Genomic DNA, 19,408 nt, shown 5'->3' on the forward strand with positions numbered 1-19,408 from the left:
GCAATATTAATTTTTAATAAAATTTTAAAACTATACTTATATACCATTTATTGTACTAATTTTGTTAAAAATTTCCCTTTCCTCTAAATGTCAGTTGTGAAAAATGAAATCTTTTTGCCTGGAGAATGGACTACTGGTAAGGAAGTCCGTGACTAAAATGTTAATGCTGCTATAGCTTTAGCAGGTATTGTCAAAACCACATTAGGACCAAACGGTTTAGATAAAATGATGGTAGATGATATTGGTGAGATTACTGTAACAAACGACGGTGCCACTATTCTTTCTAAGCTAGATGTTGCCCATCCTGCTGCTAAAGTATTGGTTGAACTCTCTAACCTATAGGATAAGGAGGTTGGCGATGGTACCACATCAGTTGTTATTTGCGCTGCTGAATTTTTGAAGTAAGCCAATGAGATAATTGGTAAAAATATGCATTCTACTACTGTTATGGCTGGATTTTAGTTAGCACTTTCACGTTCTATCAACTATATTTAAAAACGTCTTTAAGTACCAGTCTCTTAACTTTCTGATGAAGACCTTTATTCTGTCGCAAAAACTTCAATGTCCTCTAAAATTATTGGTCTGTCTTCTGATCACTTTGCTAAACTTTGTGTTGATGCTATTAAAAATGTTAAAACTGAATTAAATGGTGAAATAAAATATCCAGTTAAATCTGTTGGTCTTCTCAAAGCCATTGGCGGTTCTACTAAAGATACATCACTGGTGAATGGTTTTGCAGTTAATGTTACTCGTGCTTCTATGCAAATGCCAACTTAAATCTAAAACGCTAAAATTGCCCTCTTAGATTTTAATCTATAATAATAAAGACTTGCTGTTGGTACGCAAATTTTGATCACTGATGCCTCTAAATTAGAGGGTGTCAGAGATTTAGAGCATGAAGTATCTAGAAAACATATAGAAATGATTATTAATGCTGGTGCAAATGTTATTTTAACAACTGGAGCCATTGACGATATGGCCAGTAAGTATTTAGTCGAAGCAAATGTTATGGGTTGTAGGAGAGTAACTCTTGAAGATATGAAAAAGATTGCGAAAGTAACTAATGGGACTATCGTATCGGCTTTAGCTGATTTAGAAGGTAATGAATCATTTTCGGCGGATCTTTTAGGTTTTGCTGGGGAAGTTTCTGAATAAAGATTAGCTGATGATAACATAATTTTCATTAAAAATACTAAAGGTAGAAATTGTGGTAGTATTCTACTTAGAGGTCCCAATACTCAAATAATTGATGAAATAGAACGTTCTATACATGATGCTTTGTGTGCTGTTTCAAGAACTTTAGAAAGTGGAAATGTTGTTCCAGGGGGTGGTTGTGTTGAAACTGCACTTAGCGTTTATTTAGAAGAATATGCTAAAACTATTGAAGGTAAAGAGTAGGTCGCTGTCTCTACTTTTGCTAAATGTTTGATGATTATACCTAGATAATTGAGTATTAATAGTGCCTTAGATGCGGTTGAGTTAGTAAGTTAATTGAAAGCTAATCATGCAATAAGCTAAAGAAAAGAGACTGAATAAAGTATTAAAGATGAAATGAGACATCATGGATTAGATCTTAAGAGAGGTATTGTTGGGAATAACCTGAAAGCTGGCGTTCTTGAGCCTGTTATTAGCAAAATTAAAAGTCTGAGCTTTGCTGTGGAAGCAGCAGTAACTATTTTAAGAATTGATGATAATATCATCTTAAATGCAGAATAAAAGCAACAGTGATCCGTTATCTAAATTATATGTAAGTAACAAGATTATTTATGTTTAAAATTTTTATCAAACGTATAGAAGACAATAAGCTATTATACTTTTACTAGATATAGATACTGTTTCTAAGTACGAAATAACAAAAATACGCTCAGTCAAGGTCATCAACAGATGGGCCAGCGGCGCCAGGCGCAGCACCAGCGGGGGCAGCACCTCCGGGGAATCCACCAGGGAAGCCACCGGGCATACCACCAGGCATTCCGCCGGGCATACCACCAGCCTGACCGTAAAGCTTGGACATGATAGGGTGGACGATTGCTTCGAAGTCCTTCTTCTTTTCGTCGTACTCTTCCTTCGAGGCGAGCTTGTTGGATTCCATCCAGGCCAAAATCTCGTTCAGCTTGTCAGTGATCAGCTTCTTCTCCTCATCGGATATGGGGAGCTTCTGCTCGCCAGTTCCATCGAGCTGGGAGCGGGTGCTGAAGAGCAGGCTCTCAAGCTCGTTTCTGGACTGCTGTCCAGCACGGATCTTCTCGTCTTCGCCCTTGAACTGCTCGGCTTCACGGACCATGCGTTCAATTTCGTCGTCAGAGAGACGGTTGGACTTCTGGTTAATGGTAAGACACTTGGTATTACCAGTGCCGGATAGATCCTTGGCAGTAACGGTAAGGATGCCGTCGACTGAGAGATCGTAGGTAACCTCAATCTTGGGCTGGCCGCGAGGGGCTGCTGGGATATCGGTAAGGTCAAAAGTGCCGAGGAGATTGTTGTCCTTGGTCATGGGGCGCTCGCCTTCGAAAACGCGAATAGTAACGGTGGTCTAGTTATCAGCGTAAGTGGTGAACGTCTCCTTCTTGTTGGCAGGGATGGTGGTGTTACGGGGGATGAGGACGGTCATGTTGGAGCCGGAGGTTTCGATACCGAGGGAAAGGGGGCAAACGTCGAGGAGGAGGATGTTACCAGTACCCTGGGCCTGGGTCTTGTCGGAAGATAACACAGCTGCCTGGACGGCGGCACCGTACGCGACGGCTTCGTCTGGGTTGAGGGTCTTCAGAGGATCCTTACCATTGAAGTAGTCCTTGATAAGCTGCTGCACCTTGGGGATTCTGGTAGAACCACCAACGAGAACGACCTGGTCGATTTCGGATTTGGACATTTTAGCATCACGGAGGACACGGTCAACGGGCTCGATAGTCTTGCGGAGAAGGTCGTTTACGAGATCTTCAAACTTAGCGCGGGTGATCTGAGAGAAGAAGTCGATGCCCTCGAAAAGAGACTCGATTTCAACAGATGCGGTCTGGGAGGAAGATAGGGTACGCTTAGCGCGCTCGACTGAAGTTCTTAAACGGCGGAGGGAACGATTGTTGTTGGAAATGTCCTTGTTGTGTTTCTTCTTGAACTCGGTGACGAAATAGTTAACGAGTCTGTTGTCGATATCCTCACCACCAAGATGAGAGTTACCAGCAGTGGCACGGACTTCGAAAACATCGTTGTCTAAATTGAGGATAGAAGAGTCGAAGGTACCACCGCCGAAATCGAAGACGAGAATGTTCTCCTCGCCCTTGGCGGTGTCCTTGTGCTTCTGGAGGAAACCATACGCGATACAGGCAGCGGTAGGCTCATTGATGATTCTGAGGCAGTTGAGCCCGCAGATCTGAGCGGCATTCTGGGTAGCTTTACGCTGGGCATCAGTGAAATAAGCTGGAACGGTGATAACAGCGTCCTGTACTTCCTTGCCTAAGAAATCGTTGGCAGTCTACTTCATCTTGAGGAGGATCATGGATGAGATTTCCTCTGGAGTGAAACGTTTAGTTTCGCCCTTGTAAACTACTTCGATCATTGGTTTGTCATCGACGCCGACGACGGTGAAGGGGAAGTGCTTCATATCGTCTTAAACGTCAGCCTCGGAAAATCTTCTACCGATGAGACGCTTAGCATCGAAAACGGTGTTTTCGGCATTCATGGAAGCCTGGTTCTTGGCAGCCTCACCGATGAGACGCTCGTTCTCGGTAAAGGCAACGTAAGAGGGTGTGGTGTAGGAACCGACGTCATTGGCGATAATCTCGACACGTTCATTCTGGAAGACACCAACACAAGAGTAGGTAGTACCTAAATCTATACCAATTGCTGGGGCAGACATTTATAAGGAAGTGGGATAAATTTTCCCATGGCTGAATAAATTCTCCTAAATTAGTTAATAAAAAGATATAACCTTAATATACTGCACTTTTTCAAAGTTGACAGCAAATCCTTATGGTCTGCCAAGAACATATATTACCGCCGCCTGCCATAGTCGTACCCCTGGGGATTTCGTGGAAGCCTATGGCTAACTGGAACAAGTGGACCGCATAGAGAAAGCTCGTGTTCGCCATAGCCATGAAATAACAAAAATACGCTCAGTCAAGGTCATCAACAGATGGGCCAGCGGCGCCAGGGGCAGCACCAGCGGGGGCAGCACCTCCGGGGAATCCACCAGGGAAGCCACCGGGCATACCACCAGGCATTCCGCCGGGCATACCACCAGCCTGACCGTAAAGCTTGGACATGATAGGGTGGACGATTGCTTCGAAGTCCTTCTTCTTTTCGTCGTACTCTTCCTTCGAGGCGAGCTTGTTGGATTCCATCCAGGCCAAAATCTCGTTCAGCTTGTCAGTGATCAGCTTCTTCTCCTCATCGGATATGGGGAGCTTCTGCTCGCCAGTTCCATCGAGCTGGGAGCGGGTGCTGAAGAGCAGGCTCTCAAGCTCGTTTCTGGACTGCTGTCCAGCACGGATCTTCTCGTCTTCGCCCTTGAACTGCTCGGCTTCACGGACCATGCGTTCAATTTCGTCGTCAGAGAGACGGTTGGACTTCTGGTTAATGGTAAGACACTTGGTATTACCAGTGCCGGATAGATCCTTGGCAGTAACGGTAAGGATGCCGTCGACTGAGAGATCGTAGGTAACCTCAATCTTGGGCTGGCCGCGAGGGGCTGCTGGGATATCGGTAAGGTCAAAAGTGCCGAGGAGATTGTTGTCCTTGGTCATGGGGCGCTCGCCTTCGAAAACGCGAATAGTAACGGTGGTCTAGTTATCAGCGTAAGTGGTGAACGTCTCCTTCTTGTTGGCAGGGATGGTGGTGTTACGGGGGATGAGGACGGTCATGTTGGAGCCGGAGGTTTCGATACCGAGGGAAAGGGGGCAAACGTCGAGGAGGAGGATGTTACCAGTACCCTGGGCCTGGGTCTTGTCGGAAGATAACACAGCTGCCTGGACGGCGGCACCGTACGCGACGGCTTCGTCTGGGTTGAGGGTCTTCAGAGGATCCTTACCATTGAAGTAGTCCTTGATAAGCTGCTGCACCTTGGGGATTCTGGTAGAACCACCAACGAGAACGACCTGGTCGATTTCGGATTTGGACATTTTAGCATCACGGAGGACACGGTCAACGGGCTCGATAGTCTTGCGGAGAAGGTCGTTTACGAGATCTTCAAACTTAGCGCGGGTGATCTGAGAGAAGAAGTCGATGCCCTCGAAAAGAGACTCGATTTCAACAGATGCGGTCTGGGAGGAAGATAGGGTACGCTTAGCGCGCTCGACTGAAGTTCTTAAACGGCGGAGGGAACGATTGTTGTTGGAAATGTCCTTGTTGTGTTTCTTCTTGAACTCGGTGACGAAATAGTTAACGAGTCTGTTGTCGATATCCTCACCACCAAGATGAGAGTTACCAGCAGTGGCACGGACTTCGAAAACATCGTTGTCTAAATTGAGGATAGAAGAGTCGAAGGTACCACCGCCGAAATCGAAGACGAGAATGTTCTCCTCGCCCTTGGCGGTGTCCTTGTGCTTCTGGAGGAAACCATACGCGATACAGGCAGCGGTAGGCTCATTGATGATTCTGAGGCAGTTGAGCCCGCAGATCTGAGCGGCATTCTGGGTAGCTTTACGCTGGGCATCAGTGAAATAAGCTGGAACGGTGATAACAGCGTCCTGTACTTCCTTGCCTAAGAAATCGTTGGCAGTCTACTTCATCTTGAGGAGGATCATGGATGAGATTTCCTCTGGAGTGAAACGTTTAGTTTCGCCCTTGTAAACTACTTCGATCATTGGTTTGTCATCGACGCCGACGACGGTGAAGGGGAAGTGCTTCATATCGTCTTAAACGTCAGCCTCGGAAAATCTTCTACCGATGAGACGCTTAGCATCGAAAACGGTGTTTTCGGCATTCATGGAAGCCTGGTTCTTGGCAGCCTCACCGATGAGACGCTCGTTCTCGGTAAAGGCAACGTAAGAGGGTGTGGTGTAGGAACCGACGTCATTGGCGATAATCTCGACACGTTCATTCTGGAAGACACCAACACAAGAGTAGGTAGTACCTAAATCTATACCAATTGCTGGGGCAGACATTTATAAGGAAGTGGGATAAATTTTCCCATGGCTGAATAAATTCTCCTAAATTAGTTAATAAAAAGATATAACCTTAATATACTGCACTTTTTCAAAGTTGACAGCAAATCCTTATGGTCTGCCAAGAACATATATTACCGCCGCCTGCCATAGTCGTACCCCTGGGGATTTCGTGGAAGCCTATGGCTAACTGGAACAAGTGGACCGCATAGAGAAAGCTCGTGTTCGCCATAGCCATGAAATAACAAAAATACGCTCAGTCAAGGTCATCAACAGATGGGCCAGCGGCGCCAGGCGCAGCACCAGCGGGGGCAGCACCTCCGGGGAATCCACCAGGGAAGCCACCGGGCATACCACCAGGCATTCCGCCGGGCATACCACCAGCCTGACCGTAAAGCTTGGACATGATAGGGTGGACGATTGCTTCGAAGTCCTTCTTCTTTTCGTCGTACTCTTCCTTCGAGGCGAGCTTGTTGGATTCCATCCAGGCCAAAATCTCGTTCAGCTTGTCAGTGATCAGCTTCTTCTCCTCATCGGATATGGGGAGCTTCTGCTCGCCAGTTCCATCGAGCTGGGAGCGGGTGCTGAAGAGCAGGCTCTCAAGCTCGTTTCTGGACTGCTGTCCAGCACGGATCTTCTCGTCTTCGCCCTTGAACTGCTCGGCTTCACGGACCATGCGTTCAATTTCGTCGTCAGAGAGACGGTTGGACTTCTGGTTAATGGTAAGACACTTGGTATTACCAGTGCCGGATAGATCCTTGGCAGTAACGGTAAGGATGCCGTCGACTGAGAGATCGTAGGTAACCTCAATCTTGGGCTGGCCGCGAGGGGCTGCTGGGATATCGGTAAGGTCAAAAGTGCCGAGGAGATTGTTGTCCTTGGTCATGGGGCGCTCGCCTTCGAAAACGCGAATAGTAACGGTGGTCTAGTTATCAGCGTAAGTGGTGAACGTCTCCTTCTTGTTGGCAGGGATGGTGGTGTTACGGGGGATGAGGACGGTCATGTTGGAGCCGGAGGTTTCGATACCGAGGGAAAGGGGGCAAACGTCGAGGAGGAGGATGTTACCAGTACCCTGGGCCTGGGTCTTGTCGGAAGATAACACAGCTGCCTGGACGGCGGCACCGTACGCGACGGCTTCGTCTGGGTTGAGGGTCTTCAGAGGATCCTTACCATTGAAGTAGTCCTTGATAAGCTGCTGCACCTTGGGGATTCTGGTAGAACCACCAACGAGAACGACCTGGTCGATTTCGGATTTGGACATTTTAGCATCACGGAGGACACGGTCAACGGGCTCGATAGTCTTGCGGAGAAGGTCGTTTACAAGATCTTCAAACTTAGCGCGGGTGATCTGAGAGAAGAAGTCGATGCCCTCGAAAAGAGACTCGATTTCAACAGATGCGGTCTGGGAGGAAGATAGGGTACGCTTAGCGCGCTCGACTGAAGTTCTTAAACGGCGGAGGGAACGATTGTTGTTGGAAATGTCCTTGTTGTGTTTCTTCTTGAACTCGGTGACGAAATAGTTAACGAGTCTGTTGTCGATATCCTCACCACCAAGATGAGAGTTACCAGCAGTGGCACGGACTTCGAAAACATCGTTGTCTAAATTGAGGATAGAAGAGTCGAAGGTACCACCGCCGAAATCGAAGACGAGAATGTTCTCCTCGCCCTTGGCGGTGTCCTTGTGCTTCTGGAGGAAACCATACGCGATACAGGCAGCGGTAGGCTCATTGATGATTCTGAGGCAGTTGAGCCCGCAGATCTGAGCGGCATTCTGGGTAGCTTTACGCTGGGCATCAGTGAAATAAGCTGGAACGGTGATAACAGCGTCCTGTACTTCCTTGCCTAAGAAATCGTTGGCAGTCTACTTCATCTTGAGGAGGATCATGGATGAGATTTCCTCTGGAGTGAAACGTTTAGTTTCGCCCTTGTAAACTACTTCGATCATTGGTTTGTCATCGACGCCGACGACGGTGAAGGGGAAGTGCTTCATATCGTCTTAAACGTCAGCCTCGGAAAATCTTCTACCGATGAGACGCTTAGCATCGAAAACGGTGTTTTCGGCATTCATGGAAGCCTGGTTCTTGGCAGCCTCACCGATGAGACGCTCGTTCTCGGTAAAGGCAACGTAAGAGGGTGTGGTGTAGGAACCGACGTCATTGGCGATAATCTCGACACGTTCATTCTGGAAGACACCAACACAAGAGTAGGTAGTACCTAAATCTATACCAATTGCTGGGGCAGACATTTATAAGGAAGTGGGATAAATTTTCCCATGGCTGAATAAATTCTCCTAAATTAGTTAATAAAAAGATATAACCTTAATATACTGCACTTTTTCAAAGTTGACAGCAAATCCTTATGGTCTGCCAAGAACATATATTACCGCCGCCTGCCATAGTCGTACCCCTGGGGATTTCGTGGAAGCCTATGGCTAACTGGAACAAGTGGACCGCATAGAGAAAGCTCGTGTTCGCCATAGCCATGAAATAACAAAAATACGCTCAGTCAAGGTCATCAACAGATGGGCCAGCGGCGCCAGGCGCAGCACCAGCGGGGGCAGCACCTCCGGGGAATCCACCAGGGAAGCCACCGGGCATACCACCAGGCATTCCGCCGGGCATACCACCAGCCTGACCGTAAAGCTTGGACATGATAGGGTGGACGATTGCTTCGAAGTCCTTCTTCTTTTCGTCGTACTCTTCCTTCGAGGCGAGCTTGTTGGATTCCATCCAGGCCAAAATCTCGTTCAGCTTGTCAGTGATCAGCTTCTTCTCCTCATCGGATATGGGGAGCTTCTGCTCGCCAGTTCCATCGAGCTGGGAGCGGGTGCTGAAGAGCAGGCTCTCAAGCTCGTTTCTGGACTGCTGTCCAGCACGGATCTTCTCGTCTTCGCCCTTGAACTGCTCGGCTTCACGGACCATGCGTTCAATTTCGTCGTCAGAGAGACGGTTGGACTTCTGGTTAATGGTAAGACACTTGGTATTACCAGTGCCGGATAGATCCTTGGCAGTAACGGTAAGGATGCCGTCGACTGAGAGATCGTAGGTAACCTCAATCTTGGGCTGGCCGCGAGGGGCTGCTGGGATATCGGTAAGGTCAAAAGTGCCGAGGAGATTGTTGTCCTTGGTCATGGGGCGCTCGCCTTCGAAAACGCGAATAGTAACGGTGGTCTAGTTATCAGCGTAAGTGGTGAACGTCTCCTTCTTGTTGGCAGGGATGGTGGTGTTACGGGGGATGAGGACGGTCATGTTGGAGCCGGAGGTTTCGATACCGAGGGAAAGGGGGCAAACGTCGAGGAGGAGGATGTTACCAGTACCCTGGGCCTGGGTCTTGTCGGAAGATAACACAGCTGCCTGGACGGCGGCACCGTACGCGACGGCTTCGTCTGGGTTGAGGGTCTTCAGAGGATCCTTACCATTGAAGTAGTCCTTGATAAGCTGCTGCACCTTGGGGATTCTGGTAGAACCACCAACGAGAACGACCTGGTCGATTTCGGATTTGGACATTTTAGCATCACGGAGGACACGGTCAACGGGCTCGATAGTCTTGCGGAGAAGGTCGTTTACGAGATCTTCAAACTTAGCGCGGGTGATCTGAGAGAAGAAGTCGATGCCCTCGAAAAGAGACTCGATTTCAACAGATGCGGTCTGGGAGGAAGATAGGGTACGCTTAGCGCGCTCGACTGAAGTTCTTAAACGGCGGAGGGAACGATTGTTGTTGGAAATGTCCTTGTTGTGTTTCTTCTTGAACTCGGTGACGAAATAGTTAACGAGTCTGTTGTCGATATCCTCACCACCAAGATGAGAGTTACCAGCAGTGGCACGGACTTCGAAAACATCGTTGTCTAAATTGAGGATAGAAGAGTCGAAGGTACCACCGCCGAAATCGAAGACGAGAATGTTCTCCTCGCCCTTGGCGGTGTCCTTGTGCTTCTGGAGGAAACCATACGCGATACAGGCAGCGGTAGGCTCATTGATGATTCTGAGGCAGTTGAGCCCGCAGATCTGAGCGGCATTCTGGGTAGCTTTACGCTGGGCATCAGTGAAATAAGCTGGAACGGTGATAACAGCGTCCTGTACTTCCTTGCCTAAGAAATCGTTGGCAGTCTACTTCATCTTGAGGAGGATCATGGATGAGATTTCCTCTGGAGTGAAACGTTTAGTTTCGCCCTTGTAAACTACTTCGATCATTGGTTTGTCATCGACGCCGACGACGGTGAAGGGGAAGTGCTTCATATCGTCTTAAACGTCAGCCTCGGAAAATCTTCTACCGATGAGACGCTTAGCATCGAAAACGGTGTTTTCGGCATTCATGGAAGCCTGGTTCTTGGCAGCCTCACCGATGAGACGCTCGTTCTCGGTAAAGGCAACGTAAGAGGGTGTGGTGTAGGAACCGACGTCATTGGCGATAATCTCGACACGTTCATTCTGGAAGACACCAACACAAGAGTAGGTAGTACCTAAATCTATACCAATTGCTGGGGCAGACATTTATAAGGAAGTGGGATAAATTTTCCCATGGCTGAATAAATTCTCCTAAATTAGTTAATAAAAAGATATAACCTTAATATACTGCACTTTTTCAAAGTTGACAGCAAATCCTTATGGTCTGCCAAGAACATATATTACCGCCGCCTGCCATAGTCGTACCCCTGGGGATTTCGTGGAAGCCTATGGCTAACTGGAACAAGTGGACCGCATAGAGAAAGCTCGTGTTCGCCATAGCCATGAAATAACAAAAATACGCTCAGTCAAGGTCATCAACAGATGGGCCAGCGGCGCCAGGCGCAGCACCAGCGGGGGCAGCACCTCCGGGGAATCCACCAGGGAAGCCACCGGGCATACCACCAGGCATTCCGCCGGGCATACCACCAGCCTGACCGTAAAGCTTGGACATGATAGGGTGGACGATTGCTTCGAAGTCCTTCTTCTTTTCGTCGTACTCTTCCTTCGAGGCGAGCTTGTTGGATTCCATCCAGGCCAAAATCTCGTTCAGCTTGTCAGTGATCAGCTTCTTCTCCTCATCGGATATGGGGAGCTTCTGCTCGCCAGTTCCATCGAGCTGGGAGCGGGTGCTGAAGAGCAGGCTCTCAAGCTCGTTTCTGGACTGCTGTCCAGCACGGATCTTCTCGTCTTCGCCCTTGAACTGCTCGGCTTCACGGACCATGCGTTCAATTTCGTCGTCAGAGAGACGGTTGGACTTCTGGTTAATGGTAAGACACTTGGTATTACCAGTGCCGGATAGATCCTTGGCAGTAACGGTAAGGATGCCGTCGACTGAGAGATCGTAGGTAACCTCAATCTTGGGCTGGCCGCGAGGGGCTGCTGGGATATCGGTAAGGTCAAAAGTGCCGAGGAGATTGTTGTCCTTGGTCATGGGGCGCTCGCCTTCGAAAACGCGAATAGTAACGGTGGTCTAGTTATCAGCGTAAGTGGTGAACGTCTCCTTCTTGTTGGCAGGGATGGTGGTGTTACGGGGGATGAGGACGGTCATGTTGGAGCCGGAGGTTTCGATACCGAGGGAAAGGGGGCAAACGTCGAGGAGGAGGATGTTACCAGTACCCTGGGCCTGGGTCTTGTCGGAAGATAACACAGCTGCCTGGACGGCGGCACCGTACGCGACGGCTTCGTCTGGGTTGAGGGTCTTCAGAGGATCCTTACCATTGAAGTAGTCCTTGATAAGCTGCTGCACCTTGGGGATTCTGGTAGAACCACCAACGAGAACGACCTGGTCGATTTCGGATTTGGACATTTTAGCATCACGGAGGACACGGTCAACGGGCTCGATAGTCTTGCGGAGAAGGTCGTTTACAAGATCTTCAAACTTAGCGCGGGTGATCTGAGAGAAGAAGTCGATGCCCTCGAAAAGAGACTCGATTTCAACAGATGCGGTCTGGGAGGAAGATAGGGTACGCTTAGCGCGCTCGACTGAAGTTCTTAAACGGCGGAGGGAACGATTGTTGTTGGAAATGTCCTTGTTGTGTTTCTTCTTGAACTCGGTGACGAAATAGTTAACGAGTCTGTTGTCGATATCCTCACCACCAAGATGAGAGTTACCAGCAGTGGCACGGACTTCGAAAACATCGTTGTCTAAATTGAGGATAGAAGAGTCGAAGGTACCACCGCCGAAATCGAAGACGAGAATGTTCTCCTCGCCCTTGGCGGTGTCCTTGTGCTTCTGGAGGAAACCATACGCGATACAGGCAGCGGTAGGCTCATTGATGATTCTGAGGCAGTTGAGCCCGCAGATCTGAGCGGCATTCTGGGTAGCTTTACGCTGGGCATCAGTGAAATAAGCTGGAACGGTGATAACAGCGTCCTGTACTTCCTTGCCTAAGAAATCGTTGGCAGTCTACTTCATCTTGAGGAGGATCATGGATGAGATTTCCTCTGGAGTGAAACGTTTAGTTTCGCCCTTGTAAACTACTTCGATCATTGGTTTGTCATCGACGCCGACGACGGTGAAGGGGAAGTGCTTCATATCGTCTTAAACGTCAGCCTCGGAAAATCTTCTACCGATGAGACGCTTAGCATCGAAAACGGTGTTTTCGGCATTCATGGAAGCCTGGTTCTTGGCAGCCTCACCGATGAGACGCTCGTTCTCGGTAAAGGCAACGTAAGAGGGTGTGGTGTAGGAACCGACGTCATTGGCGATAATCTCGACACGTTCATTCTGGAAGACACCAACACAAGAGTAGGTAGTACCTAAATCTATACCAATTGCTGGGGCAGACATTTATAAGGAAGTGGGATAAATTTTCCCATGGCTGAATAAATTCTCCTAAATTAGTTAATAAAAAGATATAACCTTAATATACTGCACTTTTTCAAAGTTGACAGCAAATCCTTATGGTCTGCCAAGAACATATATTACCGCCGCCTGCCATAGTCGTACCCCTGGGGATTTCGTGGAAGCCTATGGCTAACTGGAACAAGTGGACCGCATAGAGAAAGCTCGTGTTCGCCATAGCCATGAAATAACAAAAATACGCTCAGTCAAGGTCATCAACAGATGGGCCAGCGGCGCCAGGCGCAGCACCAGCGGGGGCAGCACCTCCGGGGAATCCACCAGGGAAGCCACCAGGCATTCCGCCGGGCATACCACCAGCCTGACCGTAAAGCTTGGACATGATAGGGTGGACGATTGCTTCGAAGTCCTTCTTCTTTTCGTCGTACTCTTCCTTCGAGGCGAGCTTGTTGGATTCCATCCAGGCCAAAATCTCGTTCAGCTTGTCAGTGATCAGCTTCTTCTCCTCATCGGATATGGGGAGCTTCTGCTCGCCAGTTCCATCGAGCTGGGAGCGGGTGCTGAAGAGCAGGCTCTCAAGCTCGTTTCTGGACTGCTGTCCAGCACGGATCTTCTCGTCTTCGCCCTTGAACTGCTCGGCTTCACGGACCATGCGTTCAATTTCGTCGTCAGAGAGACGGTTGGACTTCTGGTTAATGGTAAGACACTTGGTATTACCAGTGCCGGATAGATCCTTGGCAGTAACGGTAAGGATGCCGTCGACTGAGAGATCGTAGGTAACCTCAATCTTGGGCTGGCCGCGAGGGGCTGCTGGGATATCGGTAAGGTCAAAAGTGCCGAGGAGATTGTTGTCCTTGGTCATGGGGCGCTCGCCTTCGAAAACGCGAATAGTAACGGTGGTCTAGTTATCAGCGTAAGTGGTGAACGTCTCCTTCTTGTTGGCAGGGATGGTGGTGTTACGGGGGATGAGGACGGTCATGTTGGAGCCGGAGGTTTCGATACCGAGGGAAAGGGGGCAAACGTCGAGGAGGAGGATGTTACCAGTACCCTGGGCCTGGGTCTTGTCGGAAGATAACACAGCTGCCTGGACGGCGGCACCGTACGCGACGGCTTCGTCTGGGTTGAGGGTCTTCAGAGGATCCTTACCATTGAAGTAGTCCTTGATAAGCTGCTGCACCTTGGGGATTCTGGTAGAACCACCAACGAGAACGACCTGGTCGATTTCGGATTTGGACATTTTAGCATCACGGAGGACACGGTCAACGGGCTCGATAGTCTTGCGGAGAAGGTCGTTTACAAGATCTTCAAACTTAGCGCGGGTGATCTGAGAGAAGAAGTCGATGCCCTCGAAAAGAGACTCGATTTCAACAGATGCGGTCTGGGAGGAAGATAGGGTACGCTTAGCGCGCTCGACTGAAGTTCTTAAACGGCGGAGGGAACGATTGTTGTTGGAAATGTCCTTGTTGTGTTTCTTCTTGAACTCGGTGACGAAATAGTTAACGAGTCTGTTGTCGATATCCTCACCACCAAGATGAGAGTTACCAGCAGTGGCACGGACTTCGAAAACATCGTTGTCTAAATTGAGGATAGAAGAGTCGAAGGTACCACCGCCGAAATCGAAGACGAGAATGTTCTCCTCGCCCTTGGCGGTGTCCTTGTGCTTCTGGAGGAAACCATACGCGATACAGGCAGCGGTAGGCTCATTGATGATTCTGAGGCAGTTGAGCCCGCAGATCTGAGCGGCATTCTGGGTAGCTTTACGCTGGGCATCAGTGAAATAAGCTGGAACGGTGATAACAGCGTCCTGTACTTCCTTGCCTAAGAAATCGTTGGCAGTCTACTTCATCTTGAGGAGGATCATGGATGAGATTTCCTCTGGAGTGAAACGTTTAGTTTCGCCCTTGTAAACTACTTCGATCATTGGTTTGTCATCGACGCCGACGACGGTGAAGGGGAAGTGCTTCATATCGTCTTAAACGTCAGCCTCGGAAAATCTTCTACCGATGAGACGCTTAGCATCGAAAACGGTGTTTTCGGCATTCATGGAAGCCTGGTTCTTGGCAGCCTCACCGATGAGACGCTCGTTCTCGGTAAAGGCAACGTAAGAGGGTGTGGTGTAGGAACCGACGTCATTGGCGATAATCTCGACACGTTCATTCTGGAAGACACCAACACAAGAGTAGGTAGTACCTAAATCTATACCAATTGCTGGGGCAGACATTTATAAGGAAGTGGGATAAATTTGTAAAATTTATCAAAATTGATTCTGGAAGGATAGTACTTTTATAGAATTATATATAATTCAAATAATGAAAATTTTACTTAATCTATAAAACTCACGTATTTCACAAAACATATATAAGTAAATACTAATTACAAAGTATAATTGCACGAAAGAATAGTTAATCTGAACTCATATTAATATCATTTTATGCAATCAATTCGTTTATTGATTCCTAGTCATTTATATTATACTAATATAAAATAACAAATTGGAACTCAGCTAATACAATACTTAAGTGCTAAAAAATAACTCGTATAATCTAATCAATATATTTTATATAAATTATATATTAGAGTTTATATCGACTCAGTGATATATGTAAATCAAACTTATTATTATTGTCTACAATAATACCGCTATATTACCTGTATCCCTTCAAAGATATAAAAAACGAAATCATATACATAGTTAATTGATCCTTAAATCAAATATGAAATAGTATTTTACGATATATAAAAATTATCTAATAAAGCAACAATACTTTATTATATAGTGATACTAGATTCATTTAGAACTGCTCAAACATACATTAAGTTTTATTTTAATAATAAGCAATATTAACTTATTATTACTTAAATAATATATAGTATATATAATTATTGTAGTAATCAGTAAATGATTGAAAAACCTAAAACAAAATCAGCAGCAACTTCACCTAAAACCCCTGGGTTATTAAAGCCAAAATAATCACCAAAGAATTCAATTATGAATTTTATCAAAAAGTAAGAGCCATTGCCAGAAATATCATAAGTCTCTCGTTGGAAAATACACTCTTTCGAATTACCTATTTATTCGACAAAATTATTTGTTCCTTAGAAAATTTCTTTATAATATTTCACTCAAAATACGTTTACTCCAACAAAATTTACATCCCCATAAAAAATAATGAACGACATTTCTGATCCTCTCGTTCAGGCTCTGATTGAAAATGGAATTGACCCCAACTCAGCTAACTTATCTAGAAGAACACTTATCGCTTTTTTTGATACTGCAGCCTATTATAAATTTTCTTAATAATAATTGAATTTAGATGCTCAAAAATTGAAACATTTAATATAATAATCGCAAGTAACCTTAGGTCACTCATCTACATTTCTTCCCGGACGTGTATTTTTCGGACTTGCTCAAATTGAAAAAATAGACTTCTTAGATCCTCTAAAAATTTATGAAAATATTGATTATGAGGCTCAAACTGCAATTTTTGCTGATTCAGAAGACCAATCTTCTAGTGAAAGTGAATCATCTGAAGAAATTAATGACGAAAAGAGCGAAAAAGAATTATTAAATTTACCTGAAAATGAGCTGTATATAAAGCTTGCAGGCCGAGGTAAAGTAGATGCAGATGATATAGATTAAGAAGATATGATTGAGTCAAAGAATTAAAGTCTTAAGTAATAAAAAATGCTATACGATTTTTTATGTAAGAAATAGGATCTTTTTGACTACCCCGTAATCTAACTTTGCCCAGAAGGCATTAGTTAAGCTAAGAGTGTTTTGTATAGCTTTGAAGGTATATGTTAAAACTAAAACAAAAAAGATGTTTAAATTATTAAAGGTGCTATCCCAAAGCACTTATTACCATTATTTTTTAATGTTGGAAAATAGGGATAAGACCTATAAAGCTGTTTTAATGATTAAGATTATGTCGTAGAATTTGAAAAGGAAATAGATGAGTGAAAGATTTGTGTTCATTAAAATTTCAGTTAATAAATCCAAACATTCCGAAGACTCCATAAACTTTATATTATTTTTATTTAACTTGTCGCGTAATTTATATATGCATCCGTTTTTAATGGGTATAGTCTATAATATGTGAATGAGAGCTTTAATCATCCATGTAATAGGAGCATCTTGGTGTGGTTATCATTTTTGATTGTGGTTTTGGAATCACAATGAGAACCTATACTTTTGGAATTAGTAAATATTTATATATAATGATATACATTTAAACTGTATTTGAATTATCTGTTATATTGGGATTATTACTTAACATATTTTAAAAATGGAAAACTATAATAAATTTATTTAATGATATGTGATAATAATATATAGTAATTTAATTATTTTAGTACATAAAAAGAAACTGCAATAACTCTATGTTTATTTCTACTATAATATCTTTTAGTTAATATTAGTATTGCATCCTAGAATCTCAGTATAACGATTCACGTTAATATTCGGCATTTTTATACATCTTACACTATCAAATAAATTATTCAATGTAATTTTATTAATGGAAATTCAAAATATTTCATTGTCTTATTTACCAAATAACAACAAAATCTGTATCTTGTTTATAAAATATATAGTTACTCATAATTTATGCTATATTCTCATGTAATCTCTTACATATACATTATATGTTCAAATATTTATATTGTGAGAACGAATACTAATTTGGAATCTTAAATTATTATATAAATAACGTATAACATGTACCTATATAAAAATTATTATTGTACTAAAATATGATCAATAATTTATTCTTATAGTTATTTTAGTGTGATTAAATATTTTAATACTAAAACAGGTTTTCAACATAAAAATTAAGATATTATTATTATTTTATATTAAAACTAGATATTATATAGGAAATTACAAATATATAACGACATTTTGTAATTTTATTTTGTATTATAGTTTCTGATCATATCGAATTTTATAAAATAAAATGAGTATCTAAATATCAGTTTTATTTTAAATTTATACAATTTTCCAGATTATTTTAAAAGTTGAGATTGTATAAAGATTAATGGGTTCTTTAGTTACCAAATAAATAAAGATAATAGTAAAGAAACAAATTCTTAACAACTTATTAAAAATTATCTTCCAATAAATTATTAAAAAACATATAAATAAAGTACAGTATTTCCTTAAATTTAGAATAGTTAATAGATTTTGATAAAAGCTATGATTTTTTGTATATAACATATATTTAAAACATGAAATATAGATTAATAGAAAATAATAAAACTAGTTAGGCAAACTAAAATTAGTAATATCATATCCTAAAATAATAATTAAACATAAAATATTTATATATTTATGATTTTTAAAACATAATTCATCATCAAACATCTGTAAAATTTATATAAGAAAATCTTCATATATTATCTTAAGTTAAAATAGAATGAACCAAATATATAAATACTCATTTGTTGAAGCAATTTAACTTACGTTTCTTGACATAATAATAAATATTTAACAATGGATTTGCATACAATAATACCAATTTAGATTCCACTATATATATATTTTTGGTTTAGAAGCAAGTATTTTTTAAAATAAAATTATATAAATAAAGTCTAATTCCACTAGTTATTATCATCTTAAATTAAAGATTTAACAATATATGCTTTTAGTTCTCTGGTTAAGAATATATTATTAATTATAACTAGAATGTTGTAAATTTAATTTAGTTCTAAAATATATATGTAATTTTATTACTTATATTATTATAAGAAGATATCAAATATGTAAAATATTATAATGACTACTATACTTCCGTATTCACTAGATAATGTTACCGTTATTTTCAGTTAATATCATATTTCTTTACATAATATAGATGCTATAAAAAAGTATACCAAGTATTTGGAATTTAATAATTAAAGATTTTCAAAGTAGTGTACCTCTATTGCAAATATATCTATAACTAAATTATACAAATTTATAAATAAACACACTTTGCATATACAACAATATTATATTACTTATAATAATTTTTAGCTGCCACAAAATTGGATAAAGCTATACTAGCAAAATGCGAAAAATAAATAAATAAATAGGTATGTCATTATATTGATAATAATGAATACGTGTATATTTTTTCATTATATTTGATAATTTTATTAGTATATAGGGATAATATACAATTATAGCAAATTATTATTTACAATAATACTAAATTAGTCAATCAAGTACGTATAAACTACTTATATTATCAAAAAGTTTAAACTATGATTCTAATACATCCAAAAATTAACATATTTTTATAATATGGGTTCATTTTGAATAGTATCATTTCAAAAATCATAATGAACATAAAATAAGGAAACCTCACTATAATATGAGTATCTAGTTTATAATTATTGTATCTACTAATGATAGCCGTAAATCATTAAACTTTAAAATATTTTATATCTAATAATCAACTAAAATATTAACCTAAGCTCATAATTATATTAAATCATATTGTTATGAATCTTAATTACATCTTGCATCTAAGATAATGTTATTTTAAATAGGTAAAGATACAATTTGTACACTAGGATCAGCC

General features: G+C 42.9%; 8 protein-coding genes across 8 annotated transcripts; 2 read left to right on the plus strand and 6 right to left on the minus strand. All coding sequences in view use genetic code 6, as the record gives it.

Annotated features, from left to right (window-relative positions):
* Nucleotides 1-87: 87 nt before the first annotated feature.
* Nucleotides 88-1,728, plus strand: SS50377_21990 (TCP-1 chaperonin subunit alpha; the record flags this gene model as incomplete). The annotated part of the gene is made up of 1 exon (XM_067905882.1): nt 88-1,728. The coding sequence occupies one exon, from the start codon at nt 88-90 to the stop codon at nt 1,726-1,728; it is 1,641 nt and encodes a 546-aa protein (XP_067767199.1).
* Nucleotides 1,729-1,864: 136 nt separating this feature from the next.
* On the minus strand, nt 1,865-3,853 carry SS50377_21991 (Cytosolic heat shock protein 70; the record flags this gene model as incomplete). The annotated part of the gene is made up of 1 exon (XM_067905883.1): nt 1,865-3,853. The coding sequence occupies one exon, from the start codon at nt 3,851-3,853 to the stop codon at nt 1,865-1,867; it is 1,989 nt and encodes a 662-aa protein (XP_067767200.1).
* Nucleotides 3,854-4,109: 256 nt separating this feature from the next.
* Nucleotides 4,110-6,098, minus strand: SS50377_21992 (Cytosolic heat shock protein 70; the record flags this gene model as incomplete). Its single annotated transcript, XM_067905884.1, has 1 exon — nt 4,110-6,098. The coding sequence occupies one exon, from the start codon at nt 6,096-6,098 to the stop codon at nt 4,110-4,112; it is 1,989 nt and encodes a 662-aa protein (XP_067767201.1).
* Nucleotides 6,099-6,354: 256 nt separating this feature from the next.
* SS50377_21993 (Cytosolic heat shock protein 70) lies at nt 6,355-8,343 on the minus strand (the record flags this gene model as incomplete). Its single annotated transcript, XM_067905885.1, has 1 exon — nt 6,355-8,343. One exon carries the CDS (start codon nt 8,341-8,343, stop codon nt 6,355-6,357), a length of 1,989 nt encoding a protein of 662 aa, XP_067767202.1.
* Nucleotides 8,344-8,599: 256 nt separating this feature from the next.
* SS50377_21994 (Cytosolic heat shock protein 70) lies at nt 8,600-10,588 on the minus strand (the record flags this gene model as incomplete). Its single annotated transcript, XM_067905886.1, has 1 exon — nt 8,600-10,588. The coding sequence occupies one exon, from the start codon at nt 10,586-10,588 to the stop codon at nt 8,600-8,602; it is 1,989 nt and encodes a 662-aa protein (XP_067767203.1).
* Nucleotides 10,589-10,844: 256 nt separating this feature from the next.
* On the minus strand, nt 10,845-12,833 carry SS50377_21995 (Cytosolic heat shock protein 70; the record flags this gene model as incomplete). The annotated part of the gene is made up of 1 exon (XM_067905887.1): nt 10,845-12,833. The coding sequence occupies one exon, from the start codon at nt 12,831-12,833 to the stop codon at nt 10,845-10,847; it is 1,989 nt and encodes a 662-aa protein (XP_067767204.1).
* Nucleotides 12,834-13,089: 256 nt separating this feature from the next.
* On the minus strand, nt 13,090-15,066 carry SS50377_21996 (Cytosolic heat shock protein 70; the record flags this gene model as incomplete). Its single annotated transcript, XM_067905888.1, has 1 exon — nt 13,090-15,066. The coding sequence occupies one exon, from the start codon at nt 15,064-15,066 to the stop codon at nt 13,090-13,092; it is 1,977 nt and encodes a 658-aa protein (XP_067767205.1).
* Nucleotides 15,067-15,744: 678 nt separating this feature from the next.
* Nucleotides 15,745-16,806, plus strand: SS50377_21997 (uncharacterized protein; the record flags this gene model as incomplete). Its single annotated transcript, XM_067905889.1, has 1 exon — nt 15,745-16,806. The coding sequence occupies one exon, from the start codon at nt 15,745-15,747 to the stop codon at nt 16,804-16,806; it is 1,062 nt and encodes a 353-aa protein (XP_067767206.1).
* Between the last annotated feature and the right edge of the window lie 2,602 nt (nt 16,807-19,408).

Source organism: Spironucleus salmonicida, chromosome 2, assembly GCF_000497125.1.
Source record: "Spironucleus salmonicida strain ATCC 50377 chromosome 2, whole genome shotgun sequence".
Lineage (NCBI taxonomy): Eukaryota > Fornicata > Diplomonadida > Hexamitidae > Spironucleus > Spironucleus salmonicida.